This window comes from Phoca vitulina, unplaced genomic scaffold (assembly GCF_004348235.1).
Source record: "Phoca vitulina isolate PV1807 unplaced genomic scaffold, GSC_HSeal_1.0 scaffold8, whole genome shotgun sequence".
Lineage (NCBI taxonomy): Eukaryota > Metazoa > Chordata > Mammalia > Carnivora > Phocidae > Phoca > Phoca vitulina.
Window position 1 is genome coordinate 24,824,760 of NW_022589711.1, and position 17,227 is coordinate 24,841,986.

General features: G+C 37.6%; 2 protein-coding genes across 6 annotated transcripts in view; one reads left to right on the forward strand and one right to left on the reverse strand.

The window, feature by feature from the left end:
• Nucleotides 1-5,462, reverse strand: part of FILIP1L (filamin A interacting protein 1 like) — a 111,033-nt gene extending 105,571 nt beyond the window's left edge. Inside the window, exons 1-2 of the mRNA XM_032406410.1 lie at nt 4,901-5,462; nt 4,008-4,181 (exon numbers count right to left, since the gene is read on the reverse strand). Of these exons, the coding sequence (XP_032262301.1) occupies nt 4,008-4,181; nt 4,901-5,143 (417 nt within the window). The 5' untranslated portion in view covers nt 5,144-5,462. The remainder of the gene's footprint in view (nt 1-4,007; nt 4,182-4,900) is intronic.
• Nucleotides 1-17,227, forward strand: part of CMSS1 (cms1 ribosomal small subunit homolog) — a 374,963-nt gene that overhangs the window by 112,429 nt on the left and 245,307 nt on the right. The gene's annotated exons all lie outside the window — the stretch shown is intronic.

Genomic DNA, 17,227 nt, shown 5'->3' on the forward strand with positions numbered 1-17,227 from the left:
ATGTCTAAGTTTTGACTAATTTAGCAATGGGTTTCTGATCTGTTTGTTTTTTTATCATTACTCTTGTTAATTGATACTTTTTGATGCATTTCAACACAAAGGTAATCTTTTTATTGTCATTGTTTTTTTTTTTTCCCAGAGAGAATAATTGGTGCCTCTGTAGATATGAGAATAATTTCCCCATATCCCTTTTCTGACACTTCCTCCTCTCTCCAGAACAACCTTGTCAGAGGAATGACATAAAGAAAAGGAATCCTTGCATAATGTTTGATTCTGAGGCAACCTAACTGCTGTCCTGCCCCAGCCCTCCTTATAGTAGGCCTGTTGGATCCCATGGTCTGTTTTTCATCATATTATGCATCAAGGTATTTGCATATTTTTAAAATTCTTATTAATCAGTTCTTTGTTGACTGTGTAGTATTAATGTGAACAAATGTCAACACCAAGTCCTTTCTGGTTTCTGTGGCCTACTTATATCTCTATTATAAAATGATCACCCTGTGCCTGAGTTATGTGTTTCTCTTCCCTACGAGACTGTGAACTCCCTGAAGGCAAGGCCTACATTGAATTTTTAAAAATTCTTAGCATCTACATAAAAAACAATGAAATCTTGCCATTTGCAACAACATGGATGGATGTAGAGAGTATAAGGCTAAGCAACATAAGCCAGTCAGAGAAAGATAAATACCATATGATTTCACTCATATGTGGAACTTAAGAAACAAAACAAAGGGGGGGAAAAGGGGGACAAACCAAAAAGCAGACTCTTAATGACAGAGAACAAACAAGAGTTACTGGAGGGGAATTTGGGGGTGGGGAATGGTGAAATAGGTGAAGGGGATTAGATGTGCACTTGTCTTAATGAGCACAGAAATAAATCCATGCTTATAGGGTCAATTAATCTATGACAAAGAAGGCAAAAATATACAATGGGGAAAAGACAGTCTTTTCAACAAATGATGGTGAGAAAGCTGGAGAATTATATGCAAAAGAATGAAACTAAACCACTTTCTAACAGCACACACACACACGCACACACACACACGCACGCACACACACAGACTAACTCACACAAAACCTCAAAATGGGTTGAAGACCCATGGGTGAGACCGGAAACCATAAAACCCCCAGAAGAGAACACAGGCAGCAATTTATTTGACATCAGCTATAGCAACATTTTTCTAGATATGTCTTTTAAGGCAAGGGAAACAAAAGCAAAAATAAACTGTTGGGACTACATCAAAATAAAAAGGGTATTAAAGAGGGCACGTTCTGCATGGAGCACTGGATGTTATACACAAACAATGAATCATGGAACACTACATCAAAAACTAATGATGTAATGTATGGTGATTAACATAACATAATAAAAAAAAAAAGCTTTTGCACAGGGAAAGAAACCATCAACAAAGCAAAAAGGCAACCTACTGAATGGGAGAAGATATTTACAAATGATATATTTGAAAAGGGGAAAAAATTAAAAAAAAAAAAAAACTTTAAAAAACCAACCCCCCCCCCCAAAAAAAAAGGTAAGGGGCAATCACATTGAAAAATGGGCAGAGGACCAGAATAGAAATTTTTCCCCAACAGTCATTAAAATGGCCAACAGACACATGAAAAGATGCTCAACATCACTAATTGACAGGGAAATGCAAATCAAAACCCCAATGAGATATCACCTTTTACCTGTCAGAATGGCTAAAATCAAAAAGACAAGAATAACAAGTGTTGTCAAGGATGTAGAGAAAAAGGAACCCTCATGCACTGCTGGTGGGAATGTAAATTGGTACAGACACTGGAAAACAGGATGGAGGTTCCTCAAGAAATCGTAAATAGAAATAGCATATGATCCAATAATTCCACTACTGGGAAAACAAAAATACTAGTTCAAAAGGATATATGCACTAGTTCAAAAGGATTATTGCAGCATTATTTACTATTATTTATACCAAGATATGAAAGCAGCCTAAGTATCCATTGATAGATGAATGGATAAAGAAGATGTGGTGTGTGTGTGTATATATATATATATAAATCTACAATAGAATATTATGCAGCCATAAAAAGGGATAAGATTTTTTTTTTTTTTTTTTTTTGGTCATTTGCAACAACATGGATAGACCTAGAGGATATTTTGCTAAGGGAAATAAGTCAGACTGAGACAAATACCATATGATTTCACTCATATATGAAATCTAAAAAAAAAGCAAATGAGTAAACAAAAAGCAGAATCAAATCTATAAATACAGAGAATGAAGTGACGGTGGCCAGAGGGAAGGATGGTAGGGGATGGGCAAATATATGGGCCAGGAGGAATGGGAGATATAGGCTTCCAGTTAAGAAATGAGTAAGTTGGGGTGCCTGGGTGGCTCAGTCATTAAGCATCTGCCTTCGGCTCAGGTCATGATCCCAGACTCCTGGGATCAAGTCTCGCATAGGGTTACCTGCTCAGTGGGGAGCCTGCTTCTCTCTCTGCTTGTGCTTTCTCTCTCTCTGACAAATAAATAAATAAAATCTTTAAAAAAAAGCAAAACTTTATTTTTCACTCATGTTTCTTTAAGTTATACAATATTTGAATAAATTAAATAATTAAAAATAAAAGTAATCAAATAAGGTTGGATTTATAAAGGGCTAAATTATGGGTAACTTTCAGGGACAAACATTTGTAGAGAGTCAGGGTATTTCCAATTTTGCATGTGTGCAATAGAATTATTGTGAAACTAAAACTAAACTAAAACTTTCCTAGTGATTTTAGCTTAAGTTTGGAATCATTCTGTTCATTTCACACTGAGGTGTTGAGAGGTTGTGCCATTTGTGGAGTTTTGTCAGGATATATTCAGTAATCATCAGTTTGCATTTGCACTTATATGAGTTGGGGAATTTGTGCCTAATGCTGTTTCACAGTCACTATGTTGGGAGCCAGGATACAGTTTTAACACTATTGACTTGAATGCAGCTTCAGCTCCTCTTTCTAAAATTTGGATTAAAGTGCAAGTCAACAGACTTTGGGTGGTCTCATCCTTACCCCTCAGAGAAGCAGATCCATATGACCAAACTCCTTCACAGTTTGGCAAGACAGTAGTCTTCTCTGATGAGACACCCAAGACGAGAATAGCAAGGACATTAGAGGTCAGCCCTGAGGTAGGTTGCCAGAGCTCATGTGGGCAAAATTTGTCCAAAACTGGCTTTCACTCTCTCCAGCCTTAACTCATGCTCCTAGTTGTTTCCTTTTTATAAAAATGAAAAATTATGAAATTTTCCATTGAGGTCTCAGAGGAAAATAGAAGAATAAAATAAGGATGCCAAAGAGTTGTAGAAATGTCAGCAAGTAGAAGAGCAAGCATTACGGCATCTTTGTGCAATGGTGGCCATGTTGAGACTTTGCATCTTTGCTATTGTCATTGCTGGGCACACTTGATGGGGGAAAGATCTTGGCTGTCATTAAACTTTTGAAGGAAAAAGAGGATAGCACTCATCTAAAATATATGTTTCCTAAAACTCCATTTCTTGGACAATTCTTCAGATCATTTCCATTCATGCTCAAAATTTCTATGACATAATACCTCAGTGTGTTCAAAGAAATTAACCTCTATGCTTGAGCTTTGTTTTTTATTATAGCCTGTATAGCCTTCAAGTCCCCATATGTGCTGTCCCTTGTGTGCGTATGTGTGTGTGTGTGTGTGTACGCACCACGTGTGTATGTCTGGGTGTCTGTGTCTCTGTGTGTATGTGAGAGAGAGAGAAAATCTCTTGTATTTGTCAGCTTTCAGTCTGATGTCAAGAAACAAACCTAGTGGAAACATCCCATCTGTGATTTGTTCTCCTATTCTTTCCTATAGAACATGTAGTATTTATTTACCTTGGGTAGATTTTAAATGTGTGAGAACATAAAACTGTAAATTAAAAAAAAAAAAAGTTATATGTCATGCTCACCTTCCAGGCCTAGTGCTTGGCTGGCTAGTGAACTTTTCCACCTTCCAGGTGCACACCCCTGATGTGATACATACCTCATTCATTGGTTTTTCATAGATGTCCTCCTGCCAAGGGGCAGATTTTGCTTGAAAAGCATCTCGCTGGAGAGCCTCTAACACCTTTTTTGGAGTGACAAACCCATACTGAGCTTCCAGCAAAGCCAAGTCCATTTTTTCAGCTTTTAAAATGCCTATGACTTCATCTCGAGCCTGTAGGAACAAAAGCCATTTCAGAAAGCTTGCTTTATCTACCAGCAGTCTCTGAAACTGATTTCTTGAGAGTTGAGTGGTTTTTTTCTTCTATTTCAAATATAAACAAATCCTATTTCTTTATAGCACCTTTTACAAAAGGCAGTAAAATTATGTCCCTTCATCCTTCTTATAATCTAATTACACATTATTAATGTTTTAAACGTTATCACTATACAACATTGGGGGGACCCAACATTTTTAATTGTTTGACAAGTAGATAACATGATACCCTTGAATGGATTGACATTTGAATTTCGGGGGGTAGGAAATAAGACTCTCCTATATGTATAGTAGCTGTTTTTAGGTTTTTATGTAGGTTAATAATGCTAAGGCAGGTCTAGGAGCCAATTTACATGGGGTATAAAAGTGCTTCTTATTATTTAAGCCAATCTAGAAGTCATTGTTACTCATACATGCCTGGGCACTGAAGCTCATGAGCAGCTTGGGCAGAGGATGTGATCTTTCACATGGTGCATGCCAATTGCATGTCATAATGACAAGCCCTTTCAGATATGATTAATTGCCCTTTCAGTTGGCAGAAGGGAATTCTGTATATGTGTACTTTCTTTGATGTACATACAGGTATGAACCATAGATAATCTATTTCCATGGCAGCATACACCAAATTCACAAGAAGCCTTCTCTTTGAACATGGGGATAATTCTAACCCAGCTGACCTGCAGTTCTCCTTCCAGAATGCTCAGAAGAAATAATAGGTCGTCTTTTGAGAGGTCTTCTCCATGGTGACTGATACCACTGTGTGACTTAGGACAGGGAACAATTGCATCTGACTCACTGGTAGGGTCTTTGTCTTGCTGTCTCTGCTTCATGTCCGCAGGCCCTTGGAAACCATGGTCTTTACTATGTCTTGGAAATTGCTTTTGGGCTGAGCGCTCTGTGTCAATGCTTCTGGAACGCATTCTTTAAAGCCTGGAAAGAAGGAAAACAATTTGTACCTCTTAATGGAAGTGGAGTTTTAATAAGGGCACCTATTACTGCTTTAACAGGTCTGCACTCTTGCTGTATTTGCTGCAGTCAAAGACTCGATCTTTCTGAAGTCTACAGCAGAGAACACCCCTAGTAGATTCATAAATCACAGTTTTATTTACACTTATGTTTTTAAAATCAACATTTTAAAAAAAGGTGTTCTGCTTTGATTAAGGTCACTTATATCCATGGGTAAACAGACTATATTTGAACTTCATCCACCAAGTATTTCATGTCAGGGATCCAGGTCATACCTCCGACCACAGCCTAAGTGTTTACTTGAGTTAAGATGTACTTAACATAATTGTAAAATGGTAAATTTGCTAATTGTTCTAACTTTCTGCAGATTCACATTATAGTATTTCCTTTGGAAGTTTAAAAAACTTTTTAGAAATTTCTTAGTTTTTGGTGCTTTAAAATAGAAGCATCAGAATTACTGCTAGAAAATACCTTGGGTTACTTAGTTTTGACAACAAAGTCTAATATTAAAGGAATGAAAGCTTGGTCCCTGGCTGTATCCCTGATATTCTGCTAAAATTCCAGATCTATCCTTGGACACGTCAAGGATTTGTAGTTAGGACACTCATCTCCAAAATAGGGACAATTCTGCCTATAGTAGTTGGCCATTACGGAAACAATTAAAATAAATTCATATTTGAGGTATACATTAGCTCACATCTGATTATATAATTATCCAAATTAATTTATAATAGTAAGAAAAATTGTCCCACTTTTGAGATTTTTAATGAAAAGACAAGTATCAATTGAGTTTATAGTCTACTTCAATGATGTACAGATTATTAATTTTACTTCTAAAATCTTGAAACTTTTATCATCTTAGTGCCTTGCTTTTAGGTTATAATAATATTTCTTTTTTCCCCATACATTCTATAATAATATTTCTTTTAAAAAATAATATTTCTGGGGCACTTGGCTGGCTCAGTCAGTGGAATATGTGACTCTTGATCTTGGGGTTGTGAGTTCAAGCCCCACATTGGGTATAGAGATTACTTAAAAATAAATAAATATATATATATTAAAAAATAGCATTTCTTTAAAGATCTATAAAACTAAAGCATACAGAAAAGTGTGGGAAGTATAATGAATCACTACATGCTACCACACAAATTCATAAAATCTTAATTTCCTATATACATTAGAAAATAATTTTTTAATGTAAAGTATTATAGATACAGGTGAAGCTCCGTATTTATCTCTTCCTTAACCTATTCTCTACGCTTCCCACCCCAAAAGTAACCATCTTGAATTTGGTATGTATATTCCCATACATGTTTTATAGTTTTTTTGAATGTGTGTATATATTACTAAACAATATATGGTATTGCTCTGCATATTTTCAAACCTTATGTAAATAGCACATTGAATGTATATTGCTGAAACATGCTTTTTCATTCTGTATTTTCTAGATAGATTCTTCCTTATTCCGTTTTACTATCAATGGATGTTTAAATAGTTTACATTTTTCTTCAGTATTAGAAGAAATGCTGCAATGAACATCACATTTTTTTCCTGGGTACATGCATTTCTCTGGGAATATTCTTTAGGACATAGGAGTGGGATTTTAGGGCTGCGGAGTATGTGTTCTCTCAACATTACTAGGGATTATTGCTCCTCTAAGTGGAATATCAATTGACAGCAGAGTATTAGAGTTCTCATTGCTCCATATCTTCATCAACACTTCTATTATTGAATTTATAGTTTTTCCCATTTTGATAAATGAAATGGTATCTGTCTTTTCAATTTGCATCCTATAATTTTTAGTGAGATGGGCATCCTTTTTTGTGTTGAAAGGCCATTTGGGTTTCTTCATAAATTGCTTGTTCATGATCTTTGTTCATTTTTCTTTTGTATTGGTTGTCTCTTACAGATTTGTAGAAATGCATTACATATTGTATACAATTACCATTTTGTTGATTATATGTTTTGCTATTGTCTTTTCTGGTGTGTAGCTTGTATTTCCACATTATTTATTGTATTTTATGGTATAGAATTTTAAATTTTAATTTAGTCAAATTTATCACTTTTTAAATTAGTTTTTCTTTTCTTATAATTTGCATTAGAAACCAAAACTTGATCAGTGGCAGTGTAAAAGAGTGTGAAGACCATGGACTCTGGGACCATACTGCCTAAGTTCAAATCTGTACTCCATTATTTATTGGCTGTAAAACTTTGGGCAAGTTACTCAATACCTTTTTTCTCATCTGTAAAATGGGCGTGATAGTAGTAGAATATTTGTAACCTAAAGTTGCTGTGAGGATTACATGTCAACACATGTCAAGTGTTTGCAACATGCCTGGTATAAAATTAGCACTCTAAATAAACATTGTCTTTTATTAATACTATTATTAACTTTATTTTTATTCCCAAAAATTGTACAGTGAGTCTATACTATGTTTATAGTTAGGGGAAAAATTAGCAAGTATATTTGATTATCTCTTTCATCTAATAAAATGTGAGGTATGAATAGAGAAGGAAAAAAAAAAAGGATTGAAAGAATAGCTTTGTGTCTTTGCTGAGTACTCTGTTTAAGAAGTGATTCTCACTAGGGGCACCTGGGTGGCTCAGTCAGTTAGGCATCCAACTCTTGATTTCGACTCAGGCCGTGAGAGTAGTGGGATCAAGCCCCATGTCAGGCTCCATGCTTAGTGGGGAATCTGTTTGAGGATTCACTCTCTCCCTCGCCCACTGCCCCTCCCCCAACTCAAGTGTTTACTTTCTCTCTCAGATAAATAAATCTTTAAAAGAGAGAGAGAGAGAGAAGTGATTCTCAACACCCCAGTTTGCTGGCACCACTTGAGAGCCCTGAGTGTCAGAATAGTTTAGAAACCTTGAGGACTTCTGAGCCAGCCAGCTAGGCTTTGTTCATCCCTCCACCCATAATTCAACAAGCATTTATTGAAAGTCCACTATGTGTCATGTACTAAGTTGGTTATTTATGGTGTGGCTTCCTTACTTCCCTTAATACAAATGATACACTTTTACTCGAAAGGTTTATAGAAATAGTTCCTAAAACTGGGGTTATGAGAAGTGCACTGAAGTAGACAGAAGTCAAATGAAAAGAATTCAATCACAAATCAGCTGTGGGACTTAGTTAAAACATTGACCCTCTGTGAGCCCAGTGTCCCTAGTTGTGAAATGAGGGAGATAGGGAGGTGATCTCTGTGACCCCTTTCCCCTATGGTATATAATAATTCTTGCCAGTGTGCCTTTCTTCTAGCATAGGCTATCAATAGTATATTTAGATGAGATGGATTTGTGGATCTTCATCTTATAGAAATCCACAGAAATCTGAATGCTTCATGTGGATATGCAGTAAACCAGGTCTGATGATTTCCACCAAGAAAGAGATTATAGTTAAAAGACAATTCTTAAGGAAATAATCCCAATAATAATTTTCAGCTGAGAATTGTTTTTTTAAGTTTGCACAGCTAATAACTGGCAGAACTGGGATTTGAATCCAGGCAACCTGGCTCCAGAACCTGTACTCTAAAAATCATGCCATAATGCCTGTACTGCCAGACAGTTAAAGTCAGGCTGTACTGCCAAAGACAAACAGTTACAGACACCTTGTCTGGAATGAATATAGACACCCTATCTGAAACATGCTTATAAACATGCTTGCTAAGTCATTACAGTACAGAAAAACAATGATCTGTGATAGTAGTTATCACAGATTCTTCCCTAGATAGCTGAGGAAGAATTCATTTATTTGAGAAAAGCAAAGCATAGAGAAGTATACTTTTTGTGTAGGGATGGAAGGTTGAGGATCTGTGGGAGATATGACTGTGGAAAACCCCATTATATGTATATTTATGTATATATAAATAATGTTTATATACTAGCATACTAATATACACTATGTACCTTATGAAAACATGTATAAGATATGTGATATGAAAGCATTCAAAAATGAAAATGAAAAATATTAATTAAAAATAATATATCTAGTTATTTTTTCCTACCCCATTGGATTGTCTTGAGCATTCCAGGAAGAGGCTTGCTCTGGCCTGTAGGAATAATGGCAGGTTATTAACGTAGACTAGATATATTTAAAACTGATAACTATTGTGCTAGCTTCAACAGCACATATACTAAAAAAATTGATAAAACAGATAAATATTAAGTGCCACTTTATTTATAGATATATTCACACATGAAGGACAGGACCACCCATGTCTTCTGTCCAATATTATTAATCTCCATTTAGGTCTTCCATGGGGTATCTGACCTGATGCTTCATACATAATGGTTATTCAACAAGGTGACTGGTTTCTTCTTCTACTTTGTGGCCTACCCCAAAACTTAGGTAGTGGCTAAACAATAACAGTTCAAAATTCTGTGGTTCATTCTGCAGCTTACATCATCTTGCAGCTCAACTGGGCCTAGATGGTCTAAGATGGGCTTATTCACATTTCTGTCAGCTAGTTGGGCCAGTAGACCTCAGCTGGGTCATCTTATCTCTGCTCTGCATGGGCTCTCAACCTCTGGTAGGCTAGACAAGGCTTCCCCACATGGTGGTCTCAGGGCAGCATTCCAAGAATACGAGAGCTGAAATTTTAAGGCCTCATTTTTATTGTCAAGAGAACATCACAAGGCCAACCCCAATTCAAGAAGTGGAGTCAGAGATTTCATCTCTTGATGGTTGGCGCTGCAAGGTCACATTGCAGAGGAATAGAAAGAGTTGGGAAGAGTTAACTACAGCCATTCTTTTAAAAACTGTAGGTCTACAACACTTACAGATTCAGATTTTTGTGAAAATTGAATAAATGTCCAGTTTTTTGTTTCATTGTTGTTGTTGTTTTTAAGTAGGCTCCACACCCAGCATGGAGCCCAACACAGGGCTTGAACTCACAACCCTGAGATCAAGACCTGAGCTGAGATCAAGAGTCAGACACTTAACCCCCTGAGCTCCTAAATGTCTAGTTTAAAAGGGGTAAAATATATTTGGTTCTTTAGTCCTTTAGTTTCTTGGATGCATAAGGTTTTGTGGGGAGGTTTTAATGATTTCTATGATGTATTCCTGTGCTTTCTCTTACCCACATATTCGTATGTGGAAAAATAGCCCTTTTCTTTAAAATTTTATTTGAGAGAGAAAGCGAGCATGAGTGGGGCGGGGGGAGGGGTGTAGAGGGAGAAGGACAAGCAGACTCCCCGCTGAGCAGGGAGCCCAGGGCTTAATCCCAGGACCCTGAGATCGTGCCCTGAGCCAAAGTCAGACACTTAACCTACTGAGCCACCGAGGTGCCCCACCAGTAGCCTATTGATAAGAATCAACTTGTAATCTGCTGCTAATCAATAAGGATTCCTCTGGATTAATTTTATCCAAGATGTGCCTTCCAGAATTCCAAGATAATGTAAGCTTCTATTTAGGAGAGTAGTTTAATAAGCATTTCTCATAAGTACCTTTGAGTTAAAGTCAGGCTGAGCTGCTGCAGAAAACTTGAATGAAACTCTGTATACATCCCAGCTTCCCTTGCCTCACTTTTAAGGTGAAATCTTCCAGGAAACCACAAGTGCTTTGGCATGATGATATTTATAAGTGATAGAAAGGAATGACCTAAAATATTTTGATACTTCGTTTATTCTTTTTTAAAGTGATTAGAGTTTTTCCAAGACTGCTAATCCCTTTGGGGGCTGGGGTTGGTGGCATCAACATTCTTAATGGCATGCACATTGGATTTGTGAACAGATCCATCGTGTGCAGACTTCTGGTCTACTGAGGTGTTATATGTCTCCGCATGTTTACAATGGTGGAGTTTCCTTGCCCTTGTGCCAACAACCACAAAATGATCAGTAATGAGAAGTAATTAAGTATGGAGAGGAAGAAAACAAAGACATGAATTTCATGATACTTCATGCTTTGTATTATCAGTGACTTCATTGTTTCTCTTGGCAAATTTTTAATGCATCTGTGCTTGGCCCAGGGGTGTGTACTGAGGAAAAGAAAAGTTTTGTAATAACAACCATGGTTTGGGATTTTCAGGTTACCCGCCCCCCCAAAAAAAAGGATTGGAAAGTTGCTTTTGTTTATACCAAATAATGATGCCTTGCTCTTTTCATACAGTGCTAGCAGTAACATAACGTCTGATGGTTTTGGAACGAGAAATCCTGCTTAGTTGTCAGTTTAACATAGCCCAATGCATTATCTGTGACTATAATAGCCATAGAATGGCAGCCCTCAGGAGTGTAAGAGAGTGATAGATGGGAATTCAGGAAACCTGGCTTCTGATCTCAGCTCTGCTTTTAATTAGCCAGGCTCTGGGTTGTCATTATAAAATGATGATATTGGGCTAGGTTGGCCCTAAGAGGTCATTTAGGATGGAACAAGGACCAGGGGTTCTTTCCTTTGACTTCTATTGTGTTCCTCATCCCCTAACAGATTCCCTGACAGCAGGATTCAGGCTTGAGACTAGATGATCTCTGAGGTCCTGGGGCTTCCTACTTTAGAATTATGTGATTCTCTGTTGTCTTGTATCTATGGATACAAATATAGTTCACTTGGCCCTAAGAAGCAGATTCTGTTTTGTTTTCCTATGTGGTGACCTCGGTCAGTTTTTCTTGGGTTTAAACTGGTTGAAATCATGGTGGATCTTTGGTAAGGATGTGTCCATGCAGGAGAAGGACAAGTAAAGAATTTGCAGCTATTTACTTAAGGAAACAGCCAAATGTAAATAGTGGCCTATTCAGCCTCCAATACACACAAACTTCTAGCCAACTCCTTATTATAAAAGTTAAACTTTCTTAATCATTCTTTACTAATTTTATATATCAAAAATTGCTTACTATACATAATTGGGTGCTGTTTAGACATAATTTAGTCTCCATGTACCTGTTTATTTTCCTGTTTGAATGTTGGAGAAGAGGATATTTTACTTGTATAAAGGAACCTGAAAAAGCCTCAATAAAAGAAATTGGTTTTGGTCTTGATCACTTACTGTGATACTGAATTAGCTGATCAAAACTCCAACTTAAGGAGGAAAATAAGAGTAATAGCAGTAGCTTACATGTATTCAGTACTTACCAAATATAGGCCTGTTCTAAATGCTTTCCTTTGATTAACTCATTTAGTCTTCACAAAACTGTTACTCATCTTCATTTTGCAGAGGAGAAGACTGAGGCTTGTAGCTGTTAAGTAATTTGCTGAAGCTCATACTGCTAGAAAGTAGCACATCCTAACTTGGGCAGACTGGATCCAAAGTGTCCAGCAAATTACTATACTCTGTCTATTTAGGATCTTATAAGAAGACATACATAGTAAAAGAAAAACCATAGTTCAACATCAAGTTATTCACAAACATTTATGAAGTACCTACTATACAGGTATTGCGCTAGGTAATTTGTTCTAGCTTATTTTTATACCTGGGTGTGGCATAGGCATAGCATAATAGAAGGAATATGAGTTTGTGGAATTACATAGATCTGGGCTTAAATCACAGCTCCAATATGTTAGCTCTATGGCCTTAGACCACATGTGGTTACTAAACCTCCCTGAGCCTTCAAATATAAAATGGAAGTAATGGTACCTGGTATAAGAGATTTATTATTCATGCTTTGCGAGCATAGGCCCCCTGTTTATGTCTGTATCCCTAGTGCCCAACAGATTGGGACATCATCAGGGATTCACTGAATGATTGAATCATGCAATCCTCAGCAGAGCTGGTTGGATCTGAGTAGGAACTTCTTCATTGTAAAGATGATTCATCTGGCTAGAAAGTTAGAAAAACAGTATCAGGTGTACCTCGTTTTATTGCACTTCATTTATTGTGCTTCACAGATACTGCACTTTTTACAAGTTGAAGGTTTGCAGCACCTCTGTCGAGAAGGTCTAGTGGCACCATTTTCCAATAGCATTTACTCCCTTTATGTCTCATGGTCACATTTTGGTAATTTTTGCAATGTTTCAGGCCTTTTCATTATTATTATATTATTATGGTGATCTGTGGTCAGTGATCGTTGATGTTAGTATTGTAATTATTTGGGGGCAGCACTAACCACACCGATTTAAGATTATTAACTCAGTCAGTGTATGTTGTGTGTGCTGTGACTTTTCTCTGTCTCCCTGTCCTCAGGTCTCCCTATTCTCTGAGGCACAATATTGAAATTAATCCAATTAGTAACCCTGTAATGGCCTCTAAGTGTTCAAGTGAAAGGAAGTGTTGCATGTATCTCTGTAGAATGATTGAGCTTAGTGAGGAAGGCATGTTGCAAGCTGAAAGGCTGAAAACTAGACCACTGTGCCAAACAGTTAGTCAAGTTGTGAATACAAAAGAAAAGTTCCAGAAGGAAATTTAAAGTGCCACTCCAGTGAACACATGAATTGATAAGAAAGCCAAACAGCCATATTGCTGATATGGAGAAAGTTTTAGTGGTCTAGATAGAAGATCACGCCAGCCACAACCTTCCCGTGAGTCAAAACCTAACCCAGAACAAGGCCCTAACTTGTTTTAATTCTATAAAGACTGAGAGAGATAAGGAAGCTGCAGAAGAAAAGTTGGAAGCTAGCAGATGTAGGTTCATGAGGGTTAAGGAAAGAAGTCATCTCCATAACATAAAAGTACCAGGTGAAGCAGCAAGTTGTCCAGAAGATCTAGCTCAGATCACTAATGAAGGTGGCTACACTAAACAACAGATTTTCAGTGGAGATGAAACAGCCTTCTATTGGAAGAAGGTGCCATCTAGGACCTTCATAGCTAGGGAGGAGAAATCGATGCCTGGCTTTAAAACTTCAAAGGACAAGCCAACTCTCTTGTTAAGGTACTGCAGCTGGTGACTTTAAGTTGAAACCCATGCTCATTTACCGTTCCAAAAATTCCTAGGGCCCTTAAGAATTATGCTATAAATGGAGTAAGAAAGCCCAGATGATAGCACATCTGTTGCCAACATGGTTTACTGAATATTTTAAGCCCACTGTTGAGACCTACCGCTTACAAAAAGAGATTCCTTTCAAAATACGACTGTTCATTGACACTGCACCTGGTCACCCAAGAGCTCTGATGGAGGTGTGCAATGAGATGATTGTTGTTTTCATGCCTGCCAACACATCATCCATTCTGCAGCCCATGGATCAAGGAGTAATTTTTTTTTTAAAGATTTATTTATTTTAGAGAAACTGCGAGCAGGGGAGGGGCAGAGGGAAAGGGAGAGAAGCAGACTCCCTGCTGAGCGGGGAGCCCAGTGTGGGGCTCTATCCCAGGACCCTAAGTTCATGGCCGGGGCCAAATCAAGAGTCAGACGCTTAACCAACTGAGCCACCCAGGTGCCCCTCATCAAGGAATAATTTTGACTTTCAAGTCTTATTATTTAAGAGAGAGATTTTATAAGGCTATAGCTGCCCTATTTAGTGATTCCACTGATGAGTATGGGCAAAGTACATTGAAAACTTTCTGGAAAGGATTCACCGTATTACACACCATCAAGAACATTCGTGATTGATGAGAAAAAGGTATCAACATTAATAAGAGTTTGGAAGACGTCGATTACAACCCTCATGACTTTGAGAGGTTCAAGACTTTGGTAGAGGAAGCAACTGCAGATGTGGTGGAAATAGCAAGTAGAATTAGAAGTGGAGCCTGAAGATGTGACTGAATTGCTGCAAGCTCATGATAAAACTTTAACTGCTGACGAGTTGCTTCTTATGGATAGTGGTTTCTGGAGATAAAATCTACTCCTGGTGAAGATGCTGTGAAGAGTGATGAAATGACAACAAAGGATTTAGAATATTTCATAAACTTAGTTGATAAAGCAGTGGCAGGGTTTGAGAGGATTGACTCCAATTTTGAGAGAAATTCTGTGGGTAAAATGCTGTCAAACAACATCACTTGCTAGAGAGAAATCCTTCATAAAAGGAAAAGTCCATTGATGTGGCAAACTTCATTGTTGTCTTATTTTAAGAAATTGCCACAGTAATCCCAGCCTTCAGAAACCACCATCCTGGTCAGTCAGCAGCCATCAACATTGAGGCAAGACTTTCCACCAGCAAAAATATTATAACTCGCTGAAAGCTCAGATGATGGTTAGCCTTTTTTAGCAATAAATAAAATATTTTTTAATTAAGGTATATGCATTGTTTTTTTAGACAATGCTACTACACAATAGACGTAAACCTAATTTTATATAAACTAGAGCACCAAAAAATTTATTTGACTCACTTTATTGCAATATTCCCTTTATTGGGGTGGTCTGGAACTGAACCTGCAATATCTCTGAGGTATGCGTGTACTGAGAAACCAATAAGAAGTAGCTTATAGGTATAGACCTCTTATCACAGGCTAAGTGCTGTTTTAACGGCTTTGTATTATCTTATTTAATCTTAAAGAGTTTTAACCTAAAGTAAATGCTGTTAAGAAAAGGCTTGGTAAGGGGGCCTGGGTGGCTCAGTCATTAAGCATCTGCCTTCGGCTCAGGTCATGATCCCAGAGTCCTGGGATTGAACCCCAGGTCTGGCTCCCTGCTCAGTGGGAAGCCTGTTTCTCCCTCTCCTGCTCCCCTCTGCTTATGTTCGCTGTGTCTCTCTCTGTCAAATAAATAAATAAAATCTTTAAAAAAAAAAAAGAAAGAAAAGACTTGGTAAAGGTAAATTAAGGGTGGAGACTCTCATAGATATCAAAGAAAAATGACTATCAGTATCAAGGTAGTGCTGGTGCCTATACAAAATTCAGAGAGTGTGTGTGTATGTGCACACACTGTGTGGAGAAGTGACTCTAGATCCCCAAGACTTACCAGAAATCTCCAGTTAATGTCACTGAATTTTGAAAATGTTTGATCATATATACCCTGACCTTAGGCCTCCTTACCCCCACCTCCCCACATACACACATAAAACGAACTGAGGATCCGCTATATGCCTTCTTTTTATTTGACAGCACATTTAACAATCATTAGTTCTGATTTTGTGTATGTGACATTTTATATAAGCAGTGTCATTTAAATTCAGTTCAGTAGGAAATTTGGGGGGAGGAATTATTCTAATGACAAGATGGCTACATAATGCAGAACAAGTCTGTGCTAATTGTTGCATGCTCATCTCCAAGGGACAGAGCTGGCAGTGATCCAAGGTCTAAAATTTGAATGTGTGTAACATCCCATACTTTGCTGAATTTAGGGAATATGCTGTCTGCTAGCTTTACATTTCCACTTGGATTTTCCCATCTTTCTACATGGAACTATTCAGCTATAACTTAGTTCCCTCAAAGGAGAATGGAAAGAGATGTAGTAAGATTATGGGGTTCTCAGCAGAGCTGGTTGAGCCCTTAATATTAACTGCCTCATGGTAAATGTGATTCATCTATGAAAATACTGGCTATAAATAGATGTTAATAGTGCCCGGTTGCAAAACAGCCAGGTTGTGCTAGCATGGCCACATTAGGGAAAAAAATCTTGTTGAGTATTTTATTTGGTTTCTCTTAAAATAAAAAATAAAAATTTCTTTCCTTTTATTGCCCTAGCCACCCACATTTGAAGACACTAAATTCAGCCAACTGCAGTAAAGCTATCTGATGGCTAAAAAAAGACACATTGAAAACCAGATAACCTAATTTAGCATTGGCCCCTTTATTTTTTTTTCTTCTATTTTCAGTAAAAATCATTGAAACATTTCCTTAATGGTATTTTTTCTTGTAGAGAGAGCATGGACAAGGCTTCAGAGAGGGGAATGGAAGTTGGGGGGGGGTGGTGATTCAGGCCCATATTCCCAGCAATTCTGTGTCCTCATAGAAAGTCAAAATCAAAGAAAGAAAAGAATCAAATAGAAGGTTTAGAAGGCAGTGTAGTAGTCATCTCATCCATCCCCCACAGTACCCAGCAATCAGTGTTTTCTGTTATCACCTGCTCAGTTGTTATGAGGCTCTAAGTGTCAGAAAGTACTTCCTTTGTGAGCTGAAATCCAATTCCCAGGAACTTCATGCATTTGTCCTGCTTCTACCTCCAGAGCTAAATCAAACAAGGCTATTCCTTGTGCCACACCATTAGTCCTTCAGTGGGAAGGGCTCTATTTTTTC